This window comes from Symphalangus syndactylus, chromosome 3, assembly GCF_028878055.3.
Source record: "Symphalangus syndactylus isolate Jambi chromosome 3, NHGRI_mSymSyn1-v2.1_pri, whole genome shotgun sequence".
NCBI lineage: Eukaryota > Metazoa > Chordata > Mammalia > Primates > Hylobatidae > Symphalangus > Symphalangus syndactylus.
Window position 1 is genome coordinate 104,240,830 of NC_072425.2, and position 20,898 is coordinate 104,261,727.

At 37.8% G+C, this 20,898-nt stretch overlaps 1 protein-coding gene across 2 annotated transcripts in view; it reads left to right on the forward strand.

Annotated features, from left to right (window-relative positions):
- LOC129479473 (26S proteasome complex subunit SEM1) overlaps window positions 1-9,319 on the forward strand; it is a 100,176-nt gene extending 90,857 nt beyond the window's left edge. For both annotated transcript variants that reach the window (XM_055272637.2, XM_055272636.2), the window contains exon 3: window positions 8,334-9,319. In XM_055272637.2, coding sequence (XP_055128612.1) covers window positions 8,334-8,361 — 28 coding nt within the window. In that variant the 3' untranslated portion in view covers window positions 8,362-9,319. The remainder of the gene's footprint in view (window positions 1-8,333) is intronic.
- The last annotated feature ends 11,579 nt before the right edge of the window (window positions 9,320-20,898 follow it).

Sequence of the window (20,898 nt, forward strand, 5' to 3'; positions counted from 1 at the left end):
CTGTTTGGAAAGGGGTGGGAAGAGTGGGAAGGACTGTGCCTTGCGGCTTGAGTGCCAGCTCAGCTGCAGCACATTAGAATACCACATAGAATTCTAAGGTTTTTGCTCTTAGTTCTTAGCTCCCAGATGGCACTTCTGGACCTGCGTGGGGAGTGGAGGAATTCACCACCCTGAAAGGAAGAACACAGGCCTGGCTGGCTTTACCACCTGCTAAGTGTAGAGCTCTAGGGCCTTAAGCGAGCATAAGCTGCAGCCAACGAGAGGTTATAGTAAGCCTTGGGCAACACCCAATGCTGTGGTGACTTAGGGTCTCACCCAGCACAGTGCTAGTGGTGGTGGCCACAAGGGTGCTTGGGTCACTCCACTGCCAGCTCCAGGTGGCTCAGAACAGAGAGAGAGGCTCTTTTTGGGAGAAAGTAAGGAAAGAGAACAAGAGTCTTAGTCTGGTAAACCACAGAATTCTTCTAAATCTTATCCAAGACCATCAAGGCAGTACCTCTATGAGTCTGGAGGAACCACTGCATTATTGGGCATGGGGTGGCCCCTAAAGCACATACAGCTTAGATCACAACTCCCAAGTCCTTCTGAATATATGGAAAGCCTTCCCAAGGAGGATGGGTACAAACAAGCCCAGACTGAGAAGACTACAATTAATACCTAACTCTTCAATGCCCAAACACAGACAAATATCTACAAGTGTCATGACCATCCAGGAAAGCATGACCTCACCAAATGAACTAAATAAGGCACTAGGGACAAATCCTGGAGAAACGGATATGTGACCTTTCAGACAGAGAATTCAAAAGAGCTGTTTTGAGGAGACTCAAAGAAAAATCAAGATAACACAAAGAAGGAATTCAGAATTCTATCAGACAAATTTAGTAGAGATTGAAATAACTAAAAAGAATAAAGCAGAAATTCTGGAATTTGGCATATTGAAGAATTCATCAGAGTCTTTTGATAGGAGAATTGATCAAGCAGAAGAAGAATTAGTGACTTGAAGATAGAGTATTTGAAAATACAAAGTTAGAGGAAACAACCACAAAAAAGAATAAAAAAGCAATTAAGCATACCTACGGGATCTAGAAGATAGCCGCAAAAGGGCAAATCTAAGAGTTGTTGGCCTTAAAGAGAAGGTAGAGAAAAAGATAGGGGTAGAAAGTTTATTCAAAAGGATAATAACAGAGAACTTCTCAAACCTAGAGAAAGATACCCATATCAAATACAAGAAGGTTGTAGAACACCAAGCAGATTTAACTCAAAAGACTGCATCAAGGCATTTAATAATCAAACTCCCAAAGGTCAAGGATAAAGAAAGGACCCTAATAGCAGGAAGAGAAAAGAAACAACATACAATGGAGCTCCCATATGTCTGGCAGCAGACTTTTCAGTGCAAACCTTACAGGCCAGAAGAGAGGGGCACAACATAATTAAGTGCTAAAAGAAAAAGAAAAGTGTATCTGGTGAAAATATTCTTCAAACGTGAAGGAAAACTAAAGACTTCCCCAGACAAACAAAAGTGGAGAGATTTCATCAACACCACACCTATCCTACTACAAATGCTAAAGGGAGTATGTCAGTCAAAAAGAAAAGAACATTAATGAGAAATATAACATCATCTGAAGCTACAAAACTCACTGCTAATAGTAAGCACAAAGAAAAACAAAGAATATTGTAACACTGTAATTATGGTGTGTAAACTACTCATGTCTTAAGTAGAAAGATGAAAAGATGAACCAATTGAAAAGAATAACTAGAACTTTTTAAGACATAGGCAGTATAGTAAGATATAAATAGAAACAACAAACAGTTAAAAAGTAGGAGGATAAAGTTAAAGTGTAGAGCTTTTATTCATTTTCTCTTTGCTTGTTTATGCAATGAGTATTAAGTTGTCATCAGTTTAAAATAATGGGTTATAAAATACTATTTGCAAGCCTCATGGTAACATACATAGTAACATATGATGGCTACAAAAAAATAAAAAGCAAGAAACTAAATTATATCACCAGAGGGAAAAACTTTCACTAAAAGAAAGACAGGAGGAAAGTTAAAAAGGAAGAGAAGGCCACAAAACAACCAGAAAACAAATAACAAAATGGCAGGAGTAAGTACTTCTTTATCAATAATTACATTGACTGTAAACAGACTAAATGTACCCAATGAAAAGATCCATTGATCTGTCACCTACAAGAAACACAAATAAAGACAACTATAAAGACACACATAGACTGAAAATAAAGGGAAGAAAAAAGATATTCCATGCAAATGGAAACAAAAGAGTAAGAATAGTTATATCAGACAAAATAGATTTCAAGACAAAAACTATAGGAAGAGACAAAGAAGGTCACTGTATAATGATAAAGGAGTCAATTTAGCAAGAGGATATAACATTTTAAATATATATGCACCCAACACTGGAGCACTCAGAGATATAAAGCAAATATTATTAGAGCTAAAGAGAAAGATAGGCTCCAATACAATCGTATTTAGAGACTTCAACACTCCATTTTCAGCATTGGACAAATCTTCCAGACAGAAAATCAACAAAGAAACATTGGACTTAATTTTTACTATAGACCAAATGGACCTAATAGATATTTATGAACATTTCATCCAATGGCTGCAGAATAAACATTGTTTTCCTCAGCACATTGATCATTCTCAAGGATAGGCCATATGTTAGGTCACAAAACAAGTCTTAAAACGTTTTAAGAAGTTGAAATCATATCAAGCATCTTCTGTGACCACGATGGAATAAAACTGAAAATCAATAACAACAGGAATTTTGGAAACCATACAAGTACATGGAAACTAAACAACATGCTCCTGAATGACCAGTGGGTCAATGAAGAAATTATAAGAAGGAAATTGAAAATATTCTTGAAACAAATGATAAAGGAAACACAAAATACCAAAACCTATGGGATACAGCAAAAGCAGTACCAAGAGAGAAGGTTACAGCTATATGTGCTGGCATCAAAGAAGAAGACAAACTTCAAATAAACAACCTAATGAATTAAATTAAATTAAAGAATTTGAAAAGCAAAAGCAAACCAAGCCCTAAATTAGTAGAAGAAAAGGAATAATAAAGATCAGAGCAGAAATAAATGAAATAAAAAAGAAGGAAACAATACAAAAGATCAATGAAACAAAGATGGTTTTTTGAAAAGTTAAACAAAGATGACAAAACTTCTGCCAAAATAACTGAGAAAAAAGAGAGAAGATCCAAACAAATAAAATTGCAGATGAAGAGGAGACATTACAACTAATACTGCAGAAATTGACAAGATCATTAGATGCCAGTAAAGTTGAAAACCTAGAAGAAATGGTTAAATTCCTAGATGCATAAAACCTACCAAGATTGAACCATGAAGAAATCCAAAACTGGAACAGACCAATAACAAGTAATAAATTCAAAGCTGTAATAAAAACTCTCTCAGTAAAGAAAAGCCCAGGACCTAATGGCTTCACTGCTGAATTCTATCAAACATTTAAAGAATAACTAATACCAATTCTACTCAAACAATTATGAAAAATAGAAGAGAAAGGAATGCTTCCAAACTCATTCTGAGGTCAGTATTACTCTGATACCAAAATCAGACAAATACATCAATATAAGAAAACTAACTACAGGCCAATATCTCTGATGAATATTGATGCAAAAACCCTCAACAAAATACTAGCAAATCAAATTCAACAAAACATTGGAAAGATCATTCATCATGACTGAGTGGAATTTATCCCTAGTATTCAAGTATGGCACAACATATGCAAACCAATCAATGTGATACATCATATCAACAGAATAAATGATTTAAAAACCCATATGATCATTTCAACATCCCTTCATAATAAAAATATTCAAAAAACTGGATACAGAAGGAACATACCTCAACATAATAAAAGCCATATATGGCAAACGCAACCTAAGTGTTCATTAACAGATGAATCAATAAAGAAAATGTAGTACTTACATACGATGTAATACTATTCAGCCATAAAAAGAATGAGATTCTGTCATTTGCAACAACATAGATGGAACTGGAGGTCATTATGTTAAGTGAAATAAAACAAGCACAAAAAGATAAACTTTTCATATTCTCATTTATTTGTGGGATCTAAAAATCAAAGCAATTGCACTTATGGACATATAGAGTAGAAGGATGGTTACCAGAGGCTGAGAAGGTCAATGGGGGGTTGGAAGGGGAGGTGGGATGGTTAATGTGTACAAAAACAATAAAAAGAAAGAATGAATAAGACCTAGTATTTGATAACATAACAGGGTGACTATAGGCAAAAATAATTTAATCATACATTTTAAAATAACCAAAAGAATATAATTGGATTGTTTGTAACACAAAGGATAAATGCTTGAGGGGATGGATGCCCCATTTTACATCATGTGATTATTACACATTTTATGCCTATGTCAAAACATCTCATGTACTCCATAAATATATACACATATTATGTAGCCATAAAAATTAAAATGAAAAGTTAAAAAAATTATGATGACCAGGTCACACTTAAAGGCAAATAAGAACCTCTGTGGCATCAGTTTTATTTTGCACAGCACCTGTAAACCCAAAGTGTAGCCAAATTTAAGAACTGCTATTCTACGCTCCTGCAAATCAAAGTATGGTCTGTGGTTCAGCAGCATTGTTATAACCTGGAAGCTTGTTAGAAAAACTGATCTCAGATTTATCATATATGCAGATGACTTTGTTACATTAAAGTTTTAGTAGCACTGCTTCCACAAGGGGTTTCAGCCTTGTAGCTTAGACCCTAAACTTTGAGACTTGTTATTTTGCTTACGGTTTTAATTCATGTAGTGGGGAGCAGTGACAACACTAGGGAGTAATTCCAAAGATTTGTTTCAAAAGAGCATCTGGACTTTTCAGAAAGCCACATGTCCCTGCAGGGATGTCATTTCATCCCTTTTGCTCTTGCTAACTTTATCTTTACGTTTTTTGTTGTAGTTCTTTCATTTATTTTGTTCCTGGTCTTGCACAGGTTTGGTGACTGCAACAGGTTGAGGGGAAATATGATGCTAAGTGAGATGTGAGGCAAGTGAAAGCCTTCATGCACTTAATGTAAAAATGAAATGACACCCTAAATATAAAGTGTGAATTTCTTGTAGATGCGCTGGCACCCTGAGGTGTGGGAGGAGAAGGCGGCAGTAGCCACAGTACTCACCTGAGCAAGCTGGCTCAGCTCCCTGTCGGAACAATGGGATTCCCTAATGGCAAAATCACACCTGAGCCTCCTTTAACACTCCAAAAGCAGCAACCTCCTTATGAGCAGGGGGAGTTGTTCTTCAAGAAGCATAGAGTCCTGTTAAATAACGTTTTCATTTAGGTTGAGTCAGTCACTTAGCATTGAAACAGCTTTCTAGATATGATAGATATTTTTAGAATTTGCATTAATTCTATCAGCATTATGGCTAAGAAATGGGCTGAGCAATAGCTAGTAGAAGATTGGCTAAAAGTCTACAAGGGTTTCCCCTTGCTTTTAGAATCTCCCTATCACCCCATTGCAGCCCCAGGTTTGTCCTGTGCCCATGTGACCTGTGTAAATACCTTAAACCTTACGTCCCTTCCTGCTTCCCACTCCCAAACACACGCACAAACTGGGAATCCCCTGTGCCCCCTTTCTAAGAGAGTCTTTCTTAGCTAATAGTGGAATGTTGGAAGGGGACATCCCAAAAGACTCAGCATAATTATTAATGTGGCTAATATTTATCAGGTCCTTTCAATGTGCCAAGCACTTTATGAGCATTATTTCATTTCATTCTCATAACAATTGTCTGAATTTAGTATTATTATTATTATTATTTATTATTATACTTTAGGTTTTAGGGTACATGTGCACAATGTGCAGGTTTGTTACATATGTATCCATGTGCCATGTTGGTTTGCTGCACCCATTAACTCGTCATTTAGCATTAGGTATATCTCCTAATGCTGTCCCTCCCCCCTCCCCCCACTAGGATGTGGAGAAATAGGAACACTTTTACACTGTTGGTGGGACTGTAAACTAGTTCAACTATTGTGGAAGTCAGTGTGGCGATTCCTCAGGGATCTCGAACTAGAAATATCATTTGACCCAGCCATCCCATTACTGGGTATATACCCAAAGGACTATAAATCATGCTGCTATAAAGACACATGCACACGTATGTTTATTGCGGCACTATTCACAATAGCAAAGACTTGGAACCAACCCAAATGTCCAACAACGATAGACTGGATTAAGAAAATGTGGCACATATACATCACGGAATACTATGCAGCCATAAAAATGATGAGTTCATGTCCTTTGTAGGGACATGGATGAAACTAGTATTATTATTATTATTATCCCCATTTTGTAGAAGAAAAAAGTAAGTAACTGACCTAAGATCCCACAGCTATTCAAAGTCAAGCCTGGTGGGATGCAAACTCAGGCATTCTGTCCCCAGAGCCCATGCTCCGACCCACTCGACCCACTACACTAAAAGAGCTCCCTAAATGAGACTCTCTTGACAAAATGAGGAACTTAAACTTGGCTTAGTATGAAAATCCTAAGCACAAAATTTTAGACTAATACAATGTACTCCCATGTATCTACCACCTAGATTTATCAACCATTAACTTTTTGTCTTATTTATTTCATCCATATTTATTTTTATTGAGTCACGTAAAAGTAAATTTTAGATCTTCTTATATGTCACCCCTTTAGTAGATAGAATGGTGGTTCCAAAAACATATAGCCATGCCCTAATCTCCAGAACCTATCAATATTACCTTATATGTTAAAAGATGGAATGTTACCGTATTTGGAAAAGGGGTCTTTGCAAATGTAATTAACTTAAGAGTCTTTAGATGAGGAGATCATCCTGGTGGGCCCTTATCCCAGTGGGCCCTATATCCAAGGATAAGCATCCTTGTAAGAGAAAGCCAGAGGGAGATTTGACATACAAGTTCCTTGGCAGCCACAAGCCAAGGAATGCCAGGAGCTAACACAAGCTGGAAAAAGCAAAGATAGACTCTCCCCTAGAGCCATCAGAGGGAACACAGTCCTGCCAACATCATTTCAGTCAAAATTCTGGTTTCTGGAACTTTGAGATAATACGTTTCTGTTATTTTAAGCCACCAAGTTTGTAGTGATTTGTTATGGCAGACCTAGGAACAAGTACAACCTTTCAATGATTGAGTATGCATCACCAACAAAATCAGGATATTCTTCCATATATAGACAATAAAATGATCACATCTAACAAAATTAACAGGAATTCCATATATATTTATATAAACAAGTATATATTTATATATAATAAACAAGTACATATTTTTATATAAAATAATATATTTATATAAACAAGTATATAGGAATATATTTATATGTATATTTTATATACATATAAATATATTTATATGTATATTTTATATACATATAAATATATTTATATGTATATATTTATACAAATTTATATATTTAAATATATAAATTATTTCTATATTTAATATTTAATATTATATAAATTAATATAATTTAAATATATAGAGAGAGAAGAAGAAGAAAAAGAAGAAGATTCTATTCATTATTATAAAGAATTGGCTCATGCAGTCATGCAATTATGAAGGTGATGTTCTACAATCTGCTGTCTACAGTTGGAAACTCATGAAAGCTGGTGGTGTGGTTTAGCCTGAATCAGAAAGCCTGAGAAGCAGGAGAGTCAATTTTAAAGTTCCAGCCTGAATCTGAAGGCTTGAAAACCAGAGAAGTTGATGGTATAAATCCTAGTCCAAAGGCAAGAGAAGACTGATGATCCAGATCAAGCAGGTGGACAAGAGAAAATTTTTCCCTTCCTTTGCTTTTTGTTTTATTCAGGCCCTCAGTGGATTGATGATGCCTACTCATATTGGGGAGGGCAGTCTGCTTTACTGAATCCAGCAATTTAAATGCTAATTCTATCCAGAAACACCCTCATAGACATACCTGGAAATGATGTTTAGCCAAATGCCTGGCACCCTGTGACTCAGGTGAATTGAAATAAAATTAACCATCACAGATGTCAAGACTGGCACTGACCCCAAAGCATTCGTATTCCATGCAGAGCTCACTGCGGCTAGAATTTCACCTTTTGAAATGTCTGTATTTATGTAAGTTTTCCCTGCTTCCTTTGAAAATGCCACATTTCTAGACAGGTGCATGCATTACATGACTAGCACAGTGGTATTAAGTGATTTTATGATCTACATGGCTTTTCCACTGATCAGATGGTCAAACAGGATTTGAGGCTAATAGGTGTTTGACAAAGAAAACCTTCACCTACTTTCTAATTTTTCCAGGGCTGGGTACAGTGAACTGGAGGAATAGAGGGGAGAATTGCCAATACTCAGGAGTCAGGCTTCACATTGGTCATGCAGCTAATAAGAAAGAAGGCAAAGTTACCAAGCCCCTTGCCATATGAGAGCTTCCATCAACTTTGGCAGAAGATAGAAAGGAAAATACTACTATTTAGAAACTGCCACTGCTATTTCTTGACTTCTCCTGAATCGACTACTGTTTTCCCCTCAGTGATTCAAATACAAGAGAAATTTTTCTCATCATTCTGTGTCTCAAAGCTCTGAAATAAGGCATCTTTTCCTGTCTTTTATTTGATTTAAGGCCAGCTTCAAACATTTATTGAACTGATTAGCACATTAGTTTTATTTTTTTTTCCATGTCCTTTTATGTTCTGGTGAGTTTATTAGGTGAGGCCAGTTTCCTTCAGAGAATTTAATCCAAAGGCCTTTACTAGAAGGCTGGCATGTTTCCTTTTCTCATAAAGATAAGGAAACATCAACAGGCATAACACATAGCAGAATGTCTAGCCTAAGTTATGGAAAAGACTCCATGCCATACTTCCTGGTGAGGTTGACTTCACACTTACTGGCTTACTTCTCCCGATACTTGGTTTACAAGTGAGACAAGTAATCCCCTCTGAGGGTAACTGGTCATGTTTCTTTGTTTACTCTGGGGGTCATTTTGCCACTAACAGCTACACTGGCTCTATGCAGAACTTCAAACCTGAGGCTGTCTACCTGAGCTATAGGGAAGAAGAAGCTACAGAGTTCCCTTTAATAAGACATCAGCAATACATTTAGCTGCCAGGGAAGATGGGTCATATTTAGGAATACATGGAGAATCTGTTTTAAAAGAGAGAGAATCCAAATGTATTGTACTCTTAATTAGAGGTCCGTAAACTCCAAATGCATTTGCTAATATAATTTCTCATGCTTTTTATTTCAATAATGTATGTATTCGGTAATGTCTGATAAATACTTGCACTTCATTTTTTGTTGTCCACTCATTCATTAACTTCTGCAGCAGTGTCTTGGATAGAGGGCGAACTGGAGAAGCACTGAGTAGAAAAGAGGGTGATACTACAAAATCCCTGAAGTTGGAGACACACAAGCAGCCTGAACACACTTCTGTCCTCACCAATGGAAAAAGCTCAGCTGCTCTTTCATTTTGCTTCTACATTCCCCAAACCCCAGGCTACTCTACAATCCTTTTTTATATCTTTTAAGATAATATTTTACATTGAGGAAAGATTGAACAAAGGTATTGAATTATCCAGAACAAAATGGAAACTTCCAATTTTGGAATTGTGAAGCCTACCAATGCTTCACAATTCAACTCATCAATTACGTGGATGCTGCAAAGAGCAATTTTTAAAGAGTGTTTGATATTGCTTAATTATACTTATTTATTACTTATTTGCTTCTTGTGCTTGTTATCATTAAAGAAAAGGAAAGCAACATTTCAAGCTTTCCTGGACAGCTCTTCCAGGACAATCAATCTACTTCTATTCCATATTTTCTTAATTTTAACAATACATAATTATGTACAGTAGATTCTCATTGGTGGGAACATAATGAATACAAATTTTATACTGGTCATACATAGTGTGTTCATGTAAGATGGGTCAAATCTGGAGCAGACCTCAGAGGGCGTCCTGGAAGATGATGACATGTGGAGTGACACCACCAAATCCAACTGCCCCAAAACACACAAAGACCCAAACTTATCAAAATCACTCAACAGGTAAATAAAAACATACAAATATAAACAGGTAAATAAGTTGGTCTCTAAACAGGTATGCAAAAATATAAATTTAAAAAAACATGAGTACAATAGATAATGGGAGGGGAGAGGGATCAAAGAGGCTGATTAGACACAAGGAGTATATGTGCCCTCCATGGAGAGGAACCAGAATAGTAAGCAGATACTCCAAACAGATCATCCAGGAGAGAATTCACCAGAGAAGACATGGGAAGCACCAGAAGTAAGTAACGAGAGAGTTTGGGACAGCTTGCTGGCAGGGAGCTGAGAGCCAGGAGAGGCTCCCGGGTGTGGGAAAACCTCAGGGCTCTGAAATGGATTTTTACAATCTTGGCTACAAGAGAATCCCTCAACCCACTAGGGCCTCAGGCCTGACACACAGAGGTGCCTAAAGACTGCTCAGAGACATTGCTCCAGAAAGGGAACCCCACATGCCTCCAAGCCAAGAGCAGCCTCAGCTGGGCACCATTCTGAGAGTCTAGATACTAGGGATCTACAGACACAGCGGCTGCTGCTGCACTGATTCTAGGAGACAGAGGGAGAGGCTGGGTACTCCCGTGCACCCCCTGGGAGGGTCCCTACTGCCCTGCCGCAAGCTGCTGTTGAGACTGAGATGTGAGTAGACTACACTTGCACTCCCCCTGGTATCTTGCCTACACTGCTTGCCTGGGAGGTGCCCCACCCTCCCTGGACCCTGGACGCAGGCCCAAAGCACCATTTTGAGTCTAATGCTGGGTTGTGTCCTGCCCTCAGGCTAAGTTCAGGCCTCCATGGCTGCAGCTGCTGCTAAGGAGGATCAGGGAAACTAGGCTCTCCTACGCATATCTAGAATAGTACCACTGTTCTGGAATGAGTGGCATAAGACTGAGACACAAGTGGACCACACTCCCCACAGCTTCTTGCCCATGCTACCTGCTTGGGAGGGGCCTCACTGCCCTCACTGGTTGCAAGACCAAGGTGCCATTTTGAGAGTTTAATGCTAGGCTTTCCCCTGCCCTTGGGCAAAGTTCGAGTTGACATGGCTGCACCTGCCACCCATCTAGGGGAAGAACATGGGATACCAGTCTCTCCTGAGCACACTTAGGACAATACCCACTGCCCTGCTATGGGTGGCTGTGGGATTACGGACTAGGCTTCTCAGCCTGTTGCAGCTTCCAGCAATATCAACACAGACTGCTTGGGTCCTGGTGGTTGCTTTTCTACTGCTACTTTCATCACCCACACCACACCAGCTGCCCAGAGGTCTGAGAACACACCCACATAGCTGGTCCACTGCTCCCACTACTAGCTTCCAAGCAAGCCACCTTGGGGACCAAGAAGAAGCCATCTAGAATCCAGTAACATGGTGCCAGTGTCAACTGTTCTGGGGCCTAAAACAGGCACACTCACCCCGCTGCTGCCACCACTGGAGCCCAAAGACTGGCTCATGTGCCATTCAAGTCCCCAGATAAACTTCACCACAACCGCAGCTAATAGCTATGCCTTAAGTCACTAAGGAAATCAGATACCACTGATCCTGTGTACCACTGAAGAAGTTATACAAAGATCACACTACTGCTGGCACCCAAAGCCAAAACCAAAGTATCTTAATCAACAAAATACATACATACTCAGGAAAAAATGTTTTACTACAAAAACAATTTCAAAAAATTAGAACAGACAACTGCTACATTAGATGTGCAGATATCAATGGAAAGACACAGGAAATATGAAAAAGCAGGGAAATATGATGCCACCAAAGGACCACAACAATTGTCTAGCAAGTTTCCAATCAAGAATTCCTTGAAATGCGAGATAAGTAATTAAAAATATTGATTTTGAAGAAGCTTAATTAGATGAAAAAGAAATCTGAAAACCAATACAGAGAAATCAAAAATCAATTCAGTATATGAATGAAAAATTTACAAGAAGCTAGATAGTTTGTTTTTTTAAGACATGGTCTTTCTCTGTTGCCCAGGCCAAAGTGCAGCAGTGTAATCATGGCTCACTGCAGCCTTGAACACCTGGGCTCAAACGATCCTCCCACTTCAGCCTCCTGGGTGGGTAGGACTACAGGTGCATGCCAGCCACACCTGGCTAATTTTTAAAATTTTTGTAGAGATAGGGTTTCACCCAAGCTAAGATAGATATCTTTAAAAAACTGAGCAGGCATTCTAGAAATAAAAGATTAATTGAAGGAAATACAAATAAGTGTAAAAGCTTCAATAACAGACTGGACCAAGCAGAAGAAAGAATGTCAGACGCTGAAGACTAGTCTTTGGAAATAATCCATTCAGACAAAAATAAGGAAAAAAGAATAAAAAAGAATGAACAAAGTCTTTGAGACACTGGGACTACGTAAAGTTACTGAACTTATGAGTTATTGGTTTTCCTGAAGGGGAAAAGGGATCAAAAAGTTTATAAAATCTATTTCAAAAAATAATTGATGAAAACTTCCCAAGCCTGTCAGAGAGTTACACAGCTAGATACAGGAGGCTCAGCAATCCCCAGGCAAGTATAAAAAGTACTTCCCCACAGCATGTTGTATTCAGAATATCTAATGTCAAAGTGAAAAAAGGAATTTTAAGAGAAAAGCATCAAGTCACCTGTAAAGGAAATGGATAAATTCTGGAAACATGCAACCTCCTGAGATTGAAGCAGGAAGAAATAGAAACTTCTGAACAGCTCAACAATAAATAGCGAGATTGAATCAGTAATAAAAAAAAATCTCCCAACAACAACAAAAAAGCCCAAGATCAGATGGACTCATAGCTGAATTCTATCAAACATGCAAAGAAGAACTAATACCAATCCTTCTGAAACTATTTTTAAAAAATGAGGAGGGGGGAACTCTTTGTAACTCATTCTATGAGGCCAATATCACCCTGATACCAAAACCAGACAAAGATACAACAAAAAAGAAAACAAGAAACCAATATCCCTGATGAACACAGGCACAAAAATCCTCAAAATAACACTAGCAATTCGAATCCAACAGCATAATACACCGCGATCAGGTGGAATTTATCCCAGGGATACAAGGATGGTTCAACATATACAAATCAATTAATGGGACACATCACATAAACAGAACTAAGGACAAAAAACATATGATAATCTCAATATATGCAGAAAAAGTATTTGATAAAATCTGGCATTCTTTTATGATAAAAGTACTCAACAAACTAGGCATAAAAGAAACATACCTCAACATAATAAAGGCCATATATGACAAACCCATACCCAACATCATACTCATACTTAATGGTAAAAAGTTGAAAGCATTCTCTCTAAGAACTGGAACAAGACAAGGATGCCCACTTTCACCACTCTTATCCAACACAGTACTGGAAGTCCTTACCAGAGCAATCAGTCAAGAAAAGGAAATAAAAACATCCAAATAGGAAAAAAGGAACTCAAATTATCCCTGTTTACAGATTCTGTGTTATTATGTCTAGAAACCTCTAAAGACTCTACCAGAAAATTATTAGATTTGATAAATAAATTCAGTAGTTTCTGTCCAAAATTAATATACAGAAATCAGCAGTGTTTCTACACAACAATGATCTAGCTGAGAACCAAATCAAGAAGGTGAGTCCACTTATAACAGCTAAAAAAAGAGGAAATACCTAGGAATAGATTTAACCAGGGAGGTGAAAGATCTCTATAAGAAGAATTACAAAACAGTGATGAAAGAAGTTGTAGATGATATAAACAAATGAAAAAAACACCCTATGCTCATGGATTGGAATAATCACCATCATTAAAATACCTTACTGTCCAAAGCATTCTACAGATCCTATGCAATCCCTATCAAATTATCAATGACATTTTTTCAGAGAATTAGAAAAAAAATCCTGAAATTCGTATGAAACCAAAAAAGAGCCTGAATAACCAAAGCAACCCTGAACAAAAAGAACTAAGCTGGAGGCATTACTTTACCTGACTTCAAATTCTACTACAAGGCTATAGTAACCAAAGCAGCATAATACTGGTGTAAAAATAGACACATAGATCAAGGGAACAGAATAGAGAACCAGTAATAAAGACACATGATTACAACAAACTGATCTTTGACAAGTCAATAAAAATAAGCAGTGGTGATATGACATACTATTCAATAAATGGTGCTGGGAAAGTTGGATAGCCATATGTAGAATAATGAAACTGGACCCATACCTCTGACCACATACAAAAATTAAGTCAAGATGGATTACATACCTAAACAAAAGACCCAAAAATATAAAAATCCTAAAAGAAAACCAAAGAAAAACTATTCTAGACATTGCCTAGGTAAAGAATTTATGACTAAGTCCCCAGAAGCAAATGCAACAAAAACAAAAATAGACAAACAGGACTTAACTAAACTAAAAGCTTCTTCATAGCAAAAGAAACAATCAACATTGCAAACAGAATAGGGAAAAAGTATTTGCAAACTATGAATCTAACAAAGGGCTAATATCTAGAATCTTCAAGGAACTCAAACAACTCAACAAAAAAACAAACACTGAAAAAAAAAAAACCATTGAAAAGTGGGCAAAGGAAATAAACAGACATTTTTCAAAAGAAGACATACAAGTGGCCAAGAAACATGAAAAAACGTTCAGCATCACTAATTATCAAAGAGATGCAAATTAAAACCACAATGAGATACCATCACACACCAGTTAGAATGGCAGTTATTAAAAAGTCTGAAACCAACAAATGTTGACAAGGATGTGAAGAAAAGAGAATGCTTATGTACTCTTGGTAGCAATGTAAGTTAGTATAATCTCTATGGAAAATAGTATGGAGGTTTCTCAAAGAGCTGAAAATAGAAGTACCATTCGATCCAACAGTCTCACTATTAGGTATATACTCAATGGGAAAGAAATTATATCAAAAAGATACCTGCACTTGTATGTCTATCACAGTCCTATTTTCGATAGTAAAGATATGAAATCAACCTAAGTGTCCATCAGTGGAGGATTATATGAAGAAAATGTTCATATTTATTACCCAGCCATAGAAAATAATGAAGACATTTTTGGGCTGGAGGCCATTATCCTAAGTGAAATAACTTAGAAACTTAACACTTATAAGTGGGAGCTAAACAATGTGTACACAAAGGCATACAGCATGCAGTAATAGACACCTGGAGACTACAAAAGGTGGGAAGGTGGGAGTGAGTTGAGGATTGAAAAATTACCTATTGGATACAATGTTTACTATGTGGGTTATAGGTATATTAAAAGCCAAGGCTTCTCTACTACGCAATATACACATTTAAGATATCTGCACTTGCACCTCCTAAACACATAAAAATTTAAATAAAAAATTGATGATGGACTCTTAAAAAAATCATATGAGTTGGGCTGGGTGTGGTGGCTCATGCCTGTAATCCCAGCACTTTGGGAGGCCGAGGCGGGCAGATCACCTGACATCAGGAGTTTGAGACCAGCCTGGCCAACATGGCAAAACCTTATCTCTACTAAAAATACAAAAATTAGCCGGGCATGGTTGTAGGCGCCTGTAATCCCAGGATTACTCAGGAGGCTGAGGCATAAGAATTGCTTGAACTTGGGAGGTGGAGGTTGCAGTAAGCCGAGATCGCACCACTGCACTCCAGCCAGCCTGGGGAATAGAGCGAGACTCTGTCTCCAAAAAAAAAAAAAGATGCCTCAAAAAATAACCCAACAGTCCACAGAAGAGGATGATGAAAAGTGATGGAAACTGGTAAATGCAACCAAATTCCTTGTGAAATCACCTGTTGAAATCTTTTCATTTTTATGAGATTCAGAAAGGCAATGGGATTTGTCCAAAGTCTTAGTTAATACTCAATTCTGCCTTTGTCACATGGAAGTAGTCATATGCAATATGTAAAAATGGATATGGCTGTGTTGCCACAATGCTTTACTTACAAAAACAGCCAGCAAGTCAGATTTTGTCCTTGGGCTGTAGTTTGTTGACTATTGATAGAGGCTCATAAGAAAAAACAGTAAGAATTGTGACCTTATACTATAAACTCTCCTTCTCTCTAAACAAAGCAATTGTCTGTGTGTGTGTATGTGTGTGTGCACATGTGTGTGCCCATGACATATATTTGTGCAAAAGGCAATATGAACACTTCTGTGGATCAGAAATGGAATAGAAACCCAGAGCTATCAGTTGGGTTGAAGCATATGCACTAGGTATCACGTGCAGAAGGAGACGAAGACAGACAATAGACAACCCAAAGCTTTCCACACCATGGTGAGAGACCTGAACCAGACTCATTGTGTTACACCAGGAGCTAAGGAGTGCTTCTCTGTTCAAGAAACGAAGGCTGAATAAACTAATACTACTGTTTTCGGCTATAGCTCCCATAAAATATAAGCTGTAGCAAGAAGTAGCAGCAAAAGTCAATCAGAACATTCAGGTCTGGAAAGAGCTTCTTGCTGGCTGAGTGCATGGATCTTTATATTCACAGTTCATCTTGAAGCTGGAGCTAATTTAGGACCTGGTTCTACTTCTGGGATGAGGAACTTTATCTAGAAAACTGCTTAGAGCAGAGTGAGACCAAAGACCAAAACCACAAAACAATAAAAACACTTTCTATTCAAGGTGAAACTACAAACCGAAATTTAAGAGCATATTAGGAAATTGAATGTTAAGAATGAAACTAAGAAAACAAAGTATAAGGAGATAAATAGATAAATTCACACATGGCAAAATGTAAACAATGGAACAATCTCTGTATGACTTTAAAATAAGAATATTTAAGATCCTCAAGTAGATACAGATAAGAATGTTACCCAAAAAGAGAATTTTGAAAATACAGTAGATGGATATGAATAAAAAACCAAGCAACCTCACTTCTGCACATATATCCAAAGGAACTGAAATTCGTATGTTGAAGAGATGTCTGCACTCTCATGTTCACTGCAGCTCTATTCACAATAGCCAAGATACAGAAACTACAGAAGTGCCCACTGATGGACAAATGGATTTTTAAAATGTGGTATAGATACAAAATGGAGTACTATTCATCCTTTAAAAAGCAGGAAAGTCTGTCATTTGTTGGCAACATGGATAAACCTAGAGGACATTATGGTAAGTGAAATAAGCGAGGCATGGTGAGACAAATACTGTATGACGTCACTTATATGTCAAATCTATAAATGTCAAACTCAAAGAAGTAGATAATAGAACAGTGGTTACCAGAGGCTGGGTGGGAGTGGAGTAGGCAGAGAAAGGAGAGACATTGGTTAAACGGTACAAAGTTTCAGCTGGACAGGTCTTCCTGTTCTGGTGATTTATTGCAGAACATGGTGACTATAGTTAATAATAATGTATTGTATATTTTAAAATAGCTAAAAGCAAGGATTGTAAATAGTATTACCACCAAGAAATGATAAATATTTGAGGTGATAGATATGCTAATTAGCCTGATTTGACTATTTTACAATGTTTACACAATTATATGTCAATTAAAAATAAAATTTCAAAAAAACCTAAGAGAATTTTCAAAAAATGAATTCCTGACTCTCAAATACATATAAAATAAACGTGTTATAGATTTTCTTTAATGTAATAAGAAAACTAGGCAGATGTTACAATGAGCTCAAAAGAGAATCCATGAACAGATACATTTATAAATCAAGAATATTAAAATGTGTGCAAACTTTTTCTCTGGGATAAAAGAGACAGAATTTTTATGTCTATAGACAAGAATTATTTTGCATAGCTATCAGTTATCTACAATATACAGAGTTATAAAATATCTCCATAGAATCAGAATTTAATAACCCCAAGAGGTCTTCTCTAGAGTCTAGACAATGCATGGTTTTCTGTTAAAACACAACTTTTTCTCTCTATAACCATGATCAAATGTTAACATTAGCTCATTTTAGTTTGCAGGTACAGATGACTTTTTTAAAAAAACTTTCTTTTGTACTTTTCTTCATTTAAAAAAGTTTTATTTTTTTAAATTAAAAACAACATATTTGGCTGGGCACAGTGGCTCACGCCTGTAATCCCAGCACTTTGGGAGGCCGAGGCAGGTGGATCATGAGGTCAGGAGATCGAGACCATCCTGGCTAACACGGTGAAACCCCGTCTCTACTAAAAATACAAAAAATTAGCCGGGTGTGGTGGCAGGCGCCTGTAGTCCCAGCTACTGGGGAGGCTGAGGCAGGAGAATGGCGTGAACCCAGGAGGCAGAGCTTGCAGTGAGCTGAGATTGCGCCACTGCACTCCAGCTTGGGCGACAGAGCGAGACTCCATATCAAAACAACAACAACAACAACAACAACAACTATATTCTCACCACCTTTCAACTCCAGATTCTGATTCTGTAGGTTTGGAGATGGGTCTAAGGTTTGCAATTTCTTAATTACAAGGTTATTCTGATGTGCAGCTGGTTTGGGAACCTTTTACTAGATGGTAACTAACATTACTCCCAACTCTGAGATTCACAACAAATGCCCTTGTTTCCCAGTTTGGTGGCAAGGGTGGGATCAAGGCCTAGGTTAGCTAAGGGCTAATGAAAGGCTAGAGGCTTAACCCAGAGAAGAAAGGCACAGCAGCCCATTCTATGTCTAGGTTGGCAGGATGCAAATATCAGGTGCCAGACATTTTTTACAGATGAACTTACCATTTCCCTGGAGCAGAATTAGGATAACAGTCATCCAGTGCAATGTCTGGGCAGGCCTATTAATTGCTCTGAGCCTCATTATGTGTGCCCTGTCTACATCACAGGCTACTGTGAGAATGTATTTGGAGCTGCTTTATAAACTGTGAAGCGCCTATTCAATGATAAAATGTTGCAATAATGCTTATTAGTACTGGTCATTATTTTGGCAAACCCATTATACATAGCAAATTAGAGATATGCTAGAAATTATACTATGCTTTTTATTTATTTGGGGGGGTAATGGAGAGAAAGAAAAAAAATGAGGCTCTTTCCTAGCAGCATAAAAATATATTTGGAAAAAAACCTAGCCAAACCTAAGAGTCATGAATTGACTTTTAGATAGTAGATCTGATCAGCTTAGGTACCCAGTCATGTAAAGATAATAATTTATATTAAAATACAGTTGGGCCAGCTAGCACTGGATGGAAAAGCTCCACACTGTTAGGAGTTGTTCATGAGTATAATGGGATCCAATTGCTTTAAAGGGGATTCTGTGATTGCTTGGTATGTTAGGCTGACCCAAATGTTCCTATGAAAATAAACAAGTGAAATTCTCAAAAACACATGGTACTCATCAAAATTATCTCTATGACTTTTCATTGTCGTCCTCTATGGCTATCTGAATCCTACTCATTTTCCAGATCTGCTTTCTTCCTCCATGAATCTTTATTTTATTGCCCATCACAAGTCACAACTGTTTCTCCTTCCTCTTAACTCTAAGCAAAACTTCTGGTCTTCATCACTCATGTAACTTTTGCTCATATTCCATGGCATGACTGTCGTGGAGGACTTGCCAGCCCTTTTTAACAACTTTGTCTCTTCCTTCCTAGGTGATGTAGGAGAGGACAGACTTTCCCTCTACCTTCCTAAATTTGATAGCTGGGTTTATCCAATAAACTGTCAACAGGCAGATCAATAGGAGAAAAGGTACACAAATTTATTCATTTTTAACATTACACGCACAGGGGCATCACGGGGAAAAACACGTGAATCTCTGAAAGAGTGATGAGATTTGAGAGCTTCTACACCATCTTAATGGAGAAAAGGGAGGGAGGCATGTAGGTCATTTAGGAGAAAGTAAATGATTTTTAGAAAAAATGAGAGTCCTTAGAAGAATATATGGGAGATAGGATGGTTTGTAACAAAGCTTGTCTGGGTGTTGCCTCGACTTCTAATTTCCTCTCCTGTGATGAGTCAATCTTCCCTAGGTGATGAAACTCCTGGGGGTCGGGGGAATTAAGACAATTGATTTCCTTTTGGAGGACCTGGACCTACCCTTAGGCAAATAAGGGATGTTTAGAGAAAGTCTCTCCCAGCATTTGCTGCTTTTCAAGTGCCTTCAGCTCAAAATAATCAATATACCAAAGCAGCATATTTCAGGATGATACGTCCTGAACTCCTTCAATGATAAGCAGTCTAGGGCCAAGAGCAATGCTGTGAACATTTTTGAATCTCCCACTGCCCCCAGGCTCAGTATTTTATGCAAAAGATTGTAGACTCTGGTAACCTTTCTGAACCACTTAAGCCATTGACCAAGACTGTAGAAACTTCCAATTCTATATTGGAAGAGAATGAGTCTTACTTTTTTGCAAGGTCTATGGCATTGATTAATTTTAGAAATTCATTTTATCTTTCATATTTAAGATATATTGTCACTGACACAAGTAGCTGAATCTGAAGAACAATTAAATCCAGATATTTGAGCACAGCAGGACTTTGCCTACCTCTTTTGTCTCTTACCTAGAGTATCTTTGGTGTCTATATTATTCACCTTCATAGCAGATGATTCTCCCCCTCAGGATAGGAAAACTGATTATCAAAAGCTGCTGGAGGCTGGGCGTGGTGGCTCACGCCTGTAATCCCCAGCACTTTGGGAGGTCGAGGCAGGCCGATCTCCTGAGGTCGGGAGTTCAAGACTGACCTCACCAACATGGAGAAACCCCATCTCTACTAAAAATACAAAATTAGCTGGGCGTGGTGGCATGTGCCTGTAATCCCAGGTACTTGGGAGGCTGAGGCAGGAGAATCACTTGAACCCAGGAGGCGGAGTTTGCGGTGAGCTGAGATCGTGCCGTTGCACTCTAGCCTGGGCAACAAGAGCAAAACTCAGTCTCAAAAAAAAAAAAAAAAAAAAAACCACCTGCTGGAATTTATAACTTATGGTTTCCCTTAGT